A 12,679-nucleotide genomic window follows, 5' to 3' on the forward strand; every position below is an offset into this window, starting at 1 on the left:
AAAAAGAGTTGTTGGAGCTGTCCTGATTAATACTGGGGCCAATAAAGTGTGTTTCGATACTTCATTAAGTGCCGTCTTTATTCACTCCAAATCCACACGAACCCGTGCGAACGTGAAAGAAGAAAATAACGTAACAACTGGTGTCAGAGGAGTAAAACGTAACAGTATGTATCAGTGCATAAAACAGTTATTGTGACTTGAAAAAAGATTCTTCAAGAACTTTTAGAGCAAGTTTACAGTTCTGTGCTAATTATGTAGTATTGTACTTCTATGTTAGGTACATCAAAGTTGACTCATCGTAATATGAGAGAGAACTTCCAATGATTGAAGAAATACCGCAGCTAAAACATCTCTGGTATGTTTGAAAAATTAGTGTTTAAAATTAGGCATAAGAGCAAATTTAAATTAGTGTAGATTTTCAATAAAACTCAGCCTGATCAGCATCAGTATGTTGATCAGGCTGAGTTATAGTCAAAATCTACACTAATTTGCTTTTATGCGAAGAGCTCTGATTGTTGAATGTCATAACTCTTGTTTTTAAACTTTTGGTACCAAACTTCCACGGTGTCATACGGACAGTGTCATATGAACATTCACAGCGTCATATGTAAAACATATTGCAACTTGAGAGAAATATTTATTGCAAAATTCATATGTAGGCCATCCCGAAAGATACTGCACATCTAGATCTGCAATTACTAATTCTTTACTTTAATAATTAAGAGCGCGAATTTCCATATTATACTAATTTACAATGAAGAATATCGTGTCAAACGTTTTTCCTTGTAGTTTTCAACAGCGAATAATAAAATACGATTTTGTTTTGGCTACTTAATTTGCTTTGGGGGAAAGGGGATTAATTCATAAACTAGTAGGTCTAAAGTAACTACTCAGAGTAAAATAACTACCCTAAGTAGTTAATTTAGACCTAAGTAGTCTAAAGTAACTACTCAGAGTAACATTATTTTAGGCTTAACACTTTATTGCATACAAATAATCAAGCAAGTTAAACGAAAATGTTTTTTCTTCTACTTAAAATAACCTTAGTAATATTTTTTAAAAAAATTTATTCAAATTCCGTTTTAAATAATTGCTACAGTTTGTTCACTACAGTGGACAGCATGCATATACGTACATGCATACAAATCTCTTCCCGACAATTTACTGTCATTGCATTTGCAATCATTTCCTGCCTTGTTTGCAGTGATCATTACCTGATTATTATCTTGTTTGCAGTGATCATCTTCTAAATGGCAAATCTACAACTGGCAAGTACGTAGCGTATTCGGAAACTATGTACCGTTTCATTCTAGCGCCGTCGCAGCACTGTGGTAGGCATACCGCGCATGCGCACTAGTCTTTCTTGTTCACTTACTTTCAATTGTCGCCAATTTGGTTGCTCTATGTTGTGTTTTCAGTTTGATGTGCACATTCAAAATGTTTAAGACAATTAGTTCACCCGCTGACTGTGAGATTCGTGCCGTGATTAAATTTTTGAACGCGAGGAATGTTAAACCGGCCGAAATTTATCGTCAAGTGACAGAAGTTTACGGTGAATACGCGATAAGGGATGGAATGGTGAGAAAGTGGGTAAGAATGTTTAATGCAGGTCGAACAAATGTCCACGCCGAGGCTCGGAGTGGTCGGCCTTCTGTTGTCACCGATGATTTGGTAAGGAAAGTCGATGAAGCAATTCATGAGAACAGACGCTTCACAATGATAACTCTTTCAGAGGCATTTCCACAAATTTCACGTACTGGTTTGTTCGAAATTGTGTCTGACCGCTTGAATTATCGCAAAATGTGTTCCCGATGGGTTCAAAAAATGCTCACTGATGTTCACAAAACAAAGCGACTTGGTAGTGCCCTGACATTTCTCACGGGGTACAGTGATGAGGGAGAAAACTTTTTAAACCAAGTTATGACAGGGGATGAAACTTGGATGTGTCATTTCACACGAGAATCGAAACAACAATCGATGGAGTGGAGACACACTCATTCTCCGAAAAAACAAAAGTTCAAAGTGACAATGTCATCACAAAATTCATGGGCACTGTCTTCTGGGATAGGAAAGGCGTTTTGCTTACTGAATTTCTTCCCAGAGCTGAAACCATTAATGCGGCACGATATTGTGAGACTTTAACAAAACTAAGGCGTGCCATTCAAAACAATCGAAGAGGAATGCTCAGTAAAGGAATCGTGTTGCTCCATGACAATGCTCGGCCCCATAATGCTGGTGTCACTCAATCATTAATTCGACAGTTTCATTGGGAGCAGTTCGATCACCCGCCGTACAGCCCGGACTTGGCGCCGTCCGACTATCACTTGTTCCTGCACATAAAGCGCGAGCTTGGTGGCAAGAGCTTTGGATCTGACGATGACACGAAAAATGCTGTGGAGTCGTGGTCATTGGCGGAAACTATGTTGAAAAATAGTTTAAGACATGTATTTTCATGTAAAAATAAAATTGGATTCGAAAAAATTGTTTTACTATTTTTTTTTTTTTTTTTTTTTTTTCAAAACGGTACTTAGTTTCCGAATACGCCTCGTACATACAGATCCCCCAAAATACCTTCATTTCGTCGATTGTGATTGAATTCATTTTCCTACGATTTTGTAACCTGTACCTATTGGATTCAAATGTCAAATGTTTTATAAATTCCTTGCCAAACATAAACATTTCCGGTGGTGTTTTGGCTCGATAAGCAGTCCATTTGGGTTTCAATTCCCTCTTTTCGGTAGATCTTTATCTACCCACTCCACAATTTTTTCTAACTGACATTTAAAATAAAATGTCTAAAATGACTAATTATGAACAAAAAAATGGCAGTATAAGAAAATGTAAGGAATATTATATAATGTTTACTATGAGAAATTGTACTAACTCGGAAACAGAAGTAGCAGCCATTTTTCAAATAGCAATGCTTTACTTAGTGATGCTATACAGCCATCTAGGATCGAGAGTTGAAAGTTCTAATAATTTACAATGAATAAGCACAGGAATGGACTCTGTTAAGTCATTTACAGAAGAATAAATAAATTTAAACTTTTGTCTACTAGAGTGGACATGATGCAACAAAGGGTTAAAATTAAGTAAAAGAGCAACTTCATTTTGCATAAATTTTGAATATTTTTTTTTTTTTTTTTTTTTTTTTTTTTTTTAAATTCGAGACCGGTTAGACATAGATCCCTCTTTTTCAGTGTTAAATTAAAATCCACATACCAAGATCAGATAACAATTTCTTTTTTAAATTTACAATTTTATGTTTTTAATAGTTTAAATGCTTTATGTTAACTGTCTGAAATTTTATAGATGCTCTGTTTGAAGTGTTAGACTGCATTCTGAAACTTTTGCATTGCCATTATCTTTAATTTCTAACTCTTAAAAACATCAAAAACGCCAGAAAGCTTTGTTTCTATGTGACTTTCATGTCCCTAATTCTTATTTTTTCCTCCTTTTCTAGAAATCCTGCAAGAATGGGAGAGCCATCATCTGCCTAGTTCTGCTAGTCAATCCAGGGAAGACTCTTTAGGAGGTAATTTCTATGCAAATTTTTTGATGTGCTCAATTCTGCATTCAGATTTAAATTTTTTTCTTAAAGCTCTTATGGTAGTTTAAAATTGCGTATTAAATCTCAATTTACATAAAATTTACTCTGAGCTCCAAAATTCTCCATTACTTTTCTAAATTACAAAATAAATAAAATTGAGTTACATTACATAGCTGAAAGAAATTCGATGTAATGGCGAAAATGTTTAGTACCTCTTTAAAGTTTTATAAAGTAGTTATAAAATTAAACTTTTTAAAGTTTTTTTAGTAGCTATAGTATCTTTACAGTAACTGCCACTCCACTGGTAATGTCGCTAGCGGAATCGGCTGCCATTTCGTTGGGTCCGGGCTCAAATCCTGGAGAAGGCATGGACATTTGTAAATGTATCGTATTTTTGCAGCAAGGGTTTTTGCTTGCTTATATTATATAAATTATGGAAAAGCGCTCGAGGACTTTCTAAGGGGTGGGATTCCTTCGTGGAGGACTTTCTAAGGGGTGGGATTCCTTCGTGGAGGATTTTCTAAGGGAAACTGACTCGTATACACGTTACACATTTTACATCAAGGAGAGCACTTAAATATTCTCTGAGCCGGAAATGCCCTCAAGAGCTCGATGGATGGTAAAAAGGAACAAGAGACATTTTAAGTTCTAATAAAGTCGTATTGTTATATATACATAGCCTGTTCTTGCCTTGCAAGAACCTCTTCCTCTCGGCCATAATGAATGAATGGATCTAATCTAGTCCACTAAATTTGATCTAAATTATTACATATTATAAATTACGCTCATCTATAGATTCTGATTTAGATCAGGAAGATATGTAACAACAGAACATAATGATTATAGGTATAGTTCAACCGTCTCAAGTGCAACCCTGGTTGGCATTCTGCCAAAACACATATACTCGTCCAAAAAGGGCGGTATTACTTGCTGCAACGTGAAAGGTCTTCTCTTCTCGAACTATAACTAGTTGTATAGTTGTATTCAGTACTTTATGTTTCTGAAAATCAGGCCTGCTAGTGACCTTTCTGTGAATTAGAGTCTAACTGTATTTAGTTCTTTATCTTTCTGTAAACCAGACATGTTACTGATCTTTCTGTGAAGTTGCGTTTAGTTGTATTTAGTACTTTATCTTTCTGAATATCAGGCCTGTTAGTGATGTGTCTGTGAATTAGTGTCCAGTTGTGTTTAGTACTTTATCTCTCTGTGAGTCAGCCTTTTAGGAAATTGTATTGTTCTGTAAATCAGACCTGTTAGTGATCTTTCTATAAATCAGTCCTGCTAGTGTTAGTAGCGTCTGTTAATTGAAAAGCCTAAAAACAGGGTTGTCGCAAGACTATCTTATACGCCTAGGTGGAAAAACCTTTAGTGTCCTTATACAGCATCTAATATATCCCTCATGGCAAATATCTCTGGCAGATATTTCGCTTCTAAAAATGATCAATATTCCTGAGAACAAAACTAAACATCGATATCGAACATCATCTCTTTAAAACGACTGCCTCCACGGAAGTCTAAAATCATCAGGAAGCATAGAAGGATTAGAAGGATTTCAGGTAGAGTCATGCTACCGTATCTGTTGAATATTAGCAGCGAAATTATGTAAATTGTACTTTTGAATATCAATGAAATAAAACTTTTATAAGTTTTTCAATGTGCATTAAGTTAGAATGAATGGTAATATGGCGAAATTTAGCATCTTAGGTGCGGTTTGTATTGTCTACTCATGGCAGTTCCAAGCATGAACACATATAAGTGTGCAATATTTTAATGTCCCTGAATAAAATGAAAGCATGCGTCACAAAATAAACAACGATGTACATATTACTTCGTAAGGTTAAACTTAACTACCTACTACCTACGACGTCTTTAACTTTTGTACTACAAACGAATTCTCGTTTTTAAACCCAAGTAGAATTCTAAATTCCAAAAACACAAAAAACATGCAAATTTAAATAAAGTTTTATTAGCAGTAAATCTTTTCAGTACAATTAAAATTTTACCAAACTTATCCACCGCTATTTTCAGGATTCGTAGCTTACGTTCGTACAACTCAGCTTCAGCTTCACACGACTTTTAAGCCCAGTGCTAACAAATACTACAAGCAAACTATAATTACCAAAAATCAGATCGGCGAGTGAACGAAAGACTGACAAAAATGAAATGATACAAGCCAAAGCATCAGCCCCCGAATTCTACATTCGCTGTCTATTTAATAATCACCTAATATGCATTTTAGTGAAGGCTGGTGAAACAGAAAAAAGAAGTTAGAATATTAGCATAAAAATAGCCTATCATCTAAAATTAATTGCAATTAACATTACATTTATCCTCTTTTTAATATAAATGAAGATTTCTATTTTACACTGACAGACATTGCTGAGAATTGTTAGTTAAATATAATGATTAGCGACCATGCTGGAATGACAAATAATATCAAAAAATATTATTCGTTTCTCAGCAGTTTGCTTGCTCAGTTACCGCCGAATTTTGAAAAATTTTCGAAATTCAAAAATGAATATTATTGGCAAATTTTTCCAACTGATAACTTACCCCTGTACTGTTACAAGTCGTATATCGTCTGAAATTCCAATTGCAATTCATTCTGTAAGCTTTAAAAATAGTTTGTTTGGGAAGAAAATGAAATGAGTTTTTCCCAAGCATAATAAATTCTAATGATTGGGCATTACTTCGCAACGTATAAATTTCATTAGTATGACATCTTTCCTACGCTTTCTGTTTTGGATTGCAGAAGATTATTCCTGATTTCGTCTATTTTCTCTGAACTCAGAAGAGAGGGAAGGCGACTTCATTTTTCATGTTGTACTCTTCCAATTTCTTAAAATCGGCTTGCCAACCGGCAAATAATTGTCTGGTTAGGTTTACAGCTCTCTTTAAATGCTTCAACAACTTTTCTGTAAGAATGCATCGCGAAGTTACACTCAAACTCGTTTTCTGTGCAGACAGCTCATCCTCCATCTTGCACCAAACAAGCAGTGCAAGATGCAGATGAGTTTTCCCGAAGTGAAAACTTAACGTAAAACCGATAACGAAGCTGAAATTTTAAGTGATGTATTGCGTGTAATAGTAGACAGGTGGCTTTCACTCACACAATTGTCCATCAATATCCATTTTGGAATGTCCACATTTTTTTTTTAAATTTGATTTGCATTGCTTAACGTTTATCACACAATATAATGGTTAGGAGAAGCTGACCATCATTGGGGAAGTAATGGGAAATTGCGTCAGCCACTGACACAACTGCCCATTCATATCCGCTTTGGAATTTCAACAATTTTTTTTTTTTTAATTTGATGTGCGCGACATTTTTATCACTCTGTCTAATGCTTAGCGGTAGCTGGCCGTAACACTTGTAACGTATTTTCTCCCTTCTTTCTGCATGCCTTCGTGGCGTAACGGAAGCACATTCGACGCGTATTCGAGAGGTCTAGGTTCGAATACCGGCGAGGGTATTGCTCATTTTTCATTTGCTTCTGCTTTAAAATAATCTTATGACTCCACAGTGGCGCCCGAACTAAAATGGGTCGCCTAATCCTCCAATCTCCCTTTAAAAGGGGGGATTATATAAGATATTTTCTTCCTTCTTTCTGCATGCCTTCGTAGTGTAATGATTAGCAAACTATATTCGAGAAGTCCAGGTTCGAGTCCCGGCAAGGATATTGCTCATTTTTCACATCTTCAGCTTAAGAGGACTCATACACCTTAAATCCCTCATGATCTTCGAATATGTGACTGTTGCAAGAATTGGGATATTTAATTTATTTTAATAGCAATTATTTCGAACTTTTTACAGCTGACTACATAATATAGCTGCTTTGGAAATTAGTGACCAGAAAATTTGTGTTGCCACAAATATTTTTGTAATTTAATCCGCTTTGTGACAAAACATTTCGCCATGTTTCCACCTTGCGCGCAAGATATTTTTAAAATGGCTAATGGGACATACTTGAAATTTGATGGAATTCTTTATATGGGAACTATTTTCTAACTGAACCAACAATCTGATGAATATTTTAATATTGAAAAATTTTATGGACGATAACATTAAAAATTTCGTTTATAAAATACATTTTATAAACTCAACTCAAAATAAAATAAAAATTGTACATGAAATTTTTAGAATTTTAGGCTCACAGTCGTTTCCAAATGTTATAAAATCTATATACTAATTTTTGGATTTAAATTATGAAACAGAATGTTTTAAACTTTGCGCGCAAGTAGGAAACATGACGAAAAATGTTGTCACAAAGCGGATTAAATTATAAAAATTTTTGTGGCAACACAAACTTTCTGATGACTATTTCAGAAAGCAGCTATATTATGTAGTCAGCTGTAAAATGTTGGTAGTAATTGCTTTTAAAATAAATAAGTTATCCCAATTCTTACAACAGTCGCCTATTCGAACGTCTTATGGGTTTTAAGGTGTATGAATCCGCTTTAAAAAAAATCCTAATGTCTTTACAGTGGCGCCCGAACTAAAAAGGTGATGGATAATGATTCTTCCCCACCAGGATTTCGGGATTGAGTACCGTAATACGCAATCAATCGCCCTTTGAAAGGGAAGGTATATAAAGTATTTCTTCTGCCTTCTTAGCATGCCTTCGTGGTGTAGCATTCAGCACGCTCGACGCGTATTCGAGAGGTCCATGGTTCGAGTCCTGGCGGAGGCATTGCTCATTTTTCATCTCTCCTGCTTCGAAATGACTTAATATCTCTACAACCTCAATTATATTCGAGCATATCTCTACGAGCATATCTTTTTTCCGTCCTTTCTGCGTTTATTTCTGGTGTAACGGTAGCACACTCGGCACGTATTCAAGAGATTCAGGTTCGAGCCCCAGCGAGGGCAATGCTTGTTCTTTAAGTCCACAGCTTCAAAATAAACTAATGCCTCTAAAGTGGCGGCAGAAATAAATGGTGGTGAAAACGATTGGTCACCATCAGATTTGGCGACTGGGTACTCTAATCCCCAGTCGCCCTTTCAAAAGGCGGGGCATATAAGGTGTTTTCTCCCTCCTTTCTGAATGCCTTCGTGGTGTAACTGTAGCACACTCGGCGCGTAATCGAGAGGTCCAGGTTCGAATCCCGGCGAGGGCAATGCTCAATTTTCATACGCCTGCTTCAAGATACCCTAATGACTCTAGACACTGACAGATTCAGTCTCGAATTTCAGATAAGAGACGGATTTTATGAAAACATGCTCGAAACTAGGATTGCACGAAACTAGGCTCAGGTTTTAACTAGGCAAGCAGGCCTTGCGTACTTTCTTGTAATAAAGTTACTTAATTTACTTTAACTAGTTATTCGGTAGCTCAAAGTTGTGTATGTCATCGTTGATAAAACAGACTAAGATCGGTATGTTGTCTGCTAAATTTAATAGTTGTCTAGTCTGAGTTTCTTATTTAATACTGTTTTCATTAAACATAGTCTACAAATAATATTTTTTTAAGAATAAAGGGTAAATTAGTATGTTTTTCGATTACTTAATAAATGCGAGTTTGCTTAAAGCATTCCTCTCAGTATAGCATTTGCTGAATTATTTAAAATTATGCAACGATTATTCAAAATTAGTTTAACTTATTTCTCTGCCAACTGTGGAATTAATCAACTAAAAAAAAGAATAACATTAATTGATTAATTACCGTAGAACTCGACAAAAATGTGCCATCTTCAAAGTTGCAACAGTTTTCAAAGTGTGTGTCATATATAATTCAGAGCAGAACACAATAAATTAATTTTACCGAATCCTTCTTCTTTTAATTTTTAACGACTTAAAGAGGAAACAAATTTAAAATAATGATCCTGGATTCTAAACTTTTTCTCGATTCAAATGAAAAATTTAAACCGTTATCGCGATTTCAAGCAATTCCCAGCTGCTGAGATAGTTAAGACTTATTTATTTATTTTGTCGCTATCCGAGAGAAAAACTTTCTTCCCGAAAAGCTTTCGAGAAACAAGTTGCCCTTGAGAAAATTTAATTATCGCCTATCATTGCCGCTAGGTGCTTTTTCTCGATTTGTTCAAATGGAAAAGAAGACGGTTAAGGTTTCTTTCAGACTCTGTTCGCACATTTTGGTTGATGCAAGAACTACGGTTACGGATTAAAAAGCGTAGATTTGATTCTATGTTATAAGATGTAAAGTCTTAGAAGGTATTTTTTTTTTCCGTGTTCTGTGAATGAAATTATGCATATTTTTTAGATTCTTAAAATAAAAAATAGTATACTCTAAATTTTTAGATATATCATTTTTGAGAACGTTTTTAATTGCATTCAGTTCTGTTTTTATACGATAAATCATTTACTGGAAACCAAGCATAAATTAAAGAATTGTTTATAAAATGAAACCTTCTTAAGAATATGAGATATGTTTAAGATTAATAGATTCGTAGCTCCAGACGATTAGCCCAAATAGCAAAAAAAATCATGAAATCTCATTAAATTTCTGTTTGATTTTTATTTAAAGAAAAACTCTTTACTTTATAAACTTATAAAGGTATTAATTCAGAAGTCAAACAACAAAAATCAGCGTTATATTTACAGAATTTTCACAGGACTAGTTTCGATTGAACCATTCAGTTCACTTTTGAACTTGAGACTTGCAATTCTCTTCCGTTTGTCGACATTCTGGTCACACGTAACACATCCAACTTCAGTACTACGGTTTACCGTAAACCTTCATCTTTTTGCCTTCCACCACACTTCAAATCATGTCATCCGACTAAACAAAAGTTAGCTTCATTTTATTCCTATGTTTTCCGTGCTCTTCAAGTTTGCTCCTCCAAACTAGCCCTTGATGAAGAACTAAATTATTTAAAAGCAATAGCTATTGACAGGGGCTTTTCACCCAACATTATTAATCAAGCAGTTAAAAAATTCTCATCTCAACGCACTAAAAGGCACACTCTTGTTTTAGGAGATTATAAAAATTATGTTGTCATTCCCTTCTTTCCACCAATTAGCTATAAAGTTGCACATATTTTTCAGAAATTTAACTTTCGGGTTGTTTATTCTCCCATCAATAAAATTCCGAGTTCCATATTCAAGGACCCTCATTCTGGATATGAATTCTTGGGGTATTTATAAGATTCCTTGCCGGTGTGGTTTAATTTACATTGGCCAAACTAAGAGAGCCTTGAAGTTTCGCGTCCAGGAACATGAGGCATATGTTAGAAAAAAGGAAACAGAAGTCTTCTGTTGCTCTACATTGTTGGTCCGAAAATTCAATTTTTCTGCTGCCAAAATTATTCAAAAAACATCTTCCATTGGAGAAGTGGATTTTCTAGAGGCATTTCACATTCATAAAAATCTTTCTGTTCTAGTTGACGATCCTAATTCCAATTCAACTTTGCCTTCGGCCTTTAAAGAAATTATGTTTTAGGTCTGGTTTCACCAACAGATGGCGCCACTTGCTTATTCTTGTCCAGGCTTTCTTATCTTATCTAATCATTACTTCCTATCTTGTTCATTTGCGATTTTGCAGCTTAAGATGTTAATATTTTGCCCTGGTTTCGAATCCTGGCGAAGGAACTGACTGCATGCGAGTTTTCGGGAGTTTTCCCACGTTCGATTTTGATACGAATTATTTTGCCTTAGAAACAGCAAAGGCATCCCTCTCTTTAGGCAGATAACTTTAGGCTTTGCCGTAATCAAATAACCCCAAAATAAAACCATCCTGGTATTGGGTTTTCATTTTCCATCAGTGTATAATATGAATAAGAGACTGTTTTTCCATGCAGAGTGTGAATAGCAAGTGCTTCACGAAGACACCCCTTTTCTTAGACAGACAGCGATCATTTATTTTTCTATAATCCAAACAGTACAATAGATTCCCTTCTTGGGGAACTTAAGAACCATTATTTTATCTAAAGAACCTTCAGAACCATTGTTTTACCTGAAGAACTGGAAATTCCTTCTGGTGGCAAATATGGTTAACTATTATTTTCCGTTTTATTAACTTTATAAATATCAGTTCGAATATCAAAGATCTAAAATAAAAACTACCCGACAATACTTTATTTAAATACTAAGAAAAAAATGTCATTAGTTAAGATGTTTAGTGTTCCTTGAAAAAGATCGCGTGTCGTTTGTTTACCTCCTGTCATCAAGAAAGAAATGCCTCTTTTATAAACTGACTTTTCGTTCATTCTTTCTTCTTTTCTTTCGAATGCTACGACATTCTTCTACTCCCGAAATTTGATTTCGGCGTGTTTTGACTAAATACAATTAGCAAGGCGTATTTACCCCTGTGAAAAGTTAATTACGCATGGGTAACCGATTCATTAAGGAAATAATCTTTCGTCTAATGACGAAAAAGCCTTTTTAAAAAGTTCTGTTCGTGGAATAAGGAAAGGCAGTCGAATTTGCACACACAGAAACGTGCAAAGAGAATTGCCCTTTTCCGTTTCGGTAATGAGTTTTCCTTTCTTACTTTTGTAAACGAGAACAGGATTAAATCACGAAAAATGGGAATTGGTTTTAAAATTTAAGCGCATTACGAATTCGATGAGAATTTCCGATTTAATGTTTCCATTCGAAATTGCAGTTTCTAATAGCAGTCGTGCTTAATGGACCGACACGAGTTTCATGTAAAGTTTACATTCCGTAATTATTTGAGATTAAACGAATGGGCTATTGTGCGTAAATTTGAAATATTGTGGTACGTAGCTAGAGATTTAGAGAAATTTATCACGGAGTGATTATTTCCCAACAAAATTTTGATTTATAGATTCAAATTCCTGTCATTTTAAATCATTTAAAGTAAGCAATATCTAAAAATTAAAATTAATTACCAATTAAAAGATTAAATAGATGTAAAAGCGAGGTATATATAGTTTGGTTTATTTGATTATAGCAAAGCACACGAGGGCTATCTGTCTAAAGAAAGGGATGCCTTCGCGGAGAACTTTTTAAAGAAAACTGGCGGCTCTTATATATGTTACACATGGGATCAACCACGGAAACGTCCATGCAGCCATCTTTTTGCAGGGACTCGAACCCCGGACCTTTGGAGCCCACCAGCGACCGAGCGGTAAAATCGCTGAACACTGGTAGTTCGGTCCGAGGTTCGAATCCCGCGAACGAGCTGGCTGCATGGGCGTTTTCGTGGT

General features: G+C 35.2%; 1 protein-coding gene across 1 annotated transcript in view; it reads left to right on the top strand.

The window, feature by feature from the left end:
- Nucleotides 1-12,679, top strand: part of LOC118191343 (uncharacterized) — a 422,216-nt gene that overhangs the window by 354,302 nt on the left and 55,235 nt on the right. The window contains exon 3 of the mRNA XM_085818089.1: nucleotides 3,464-3,535. Within this exon, the coding sequence (XP_085674215.1) occupies nucleotides 3,464-3,535 (72 nt within the window). The remainder of the gene's footprint in view (nucleotides 1-3,463; nucleotides 3,536-12,679) is intronic.

The sequence above is a fragment of the Stegodyphus dumicola genome, chromosome 6, assembly GCF_044657685.1.
Source record: "Stegodyphus dumicola isolate Sdum_Otavi_A_Nest chromosome 6, ASM4465768v1".
NCBI classification, from domain to species: Eukaryota; Metazoa; Arthropoda; class Arachnida; order Araneae; family Eresidae; genus Stegodyphus; species Stegodyphus dumicola.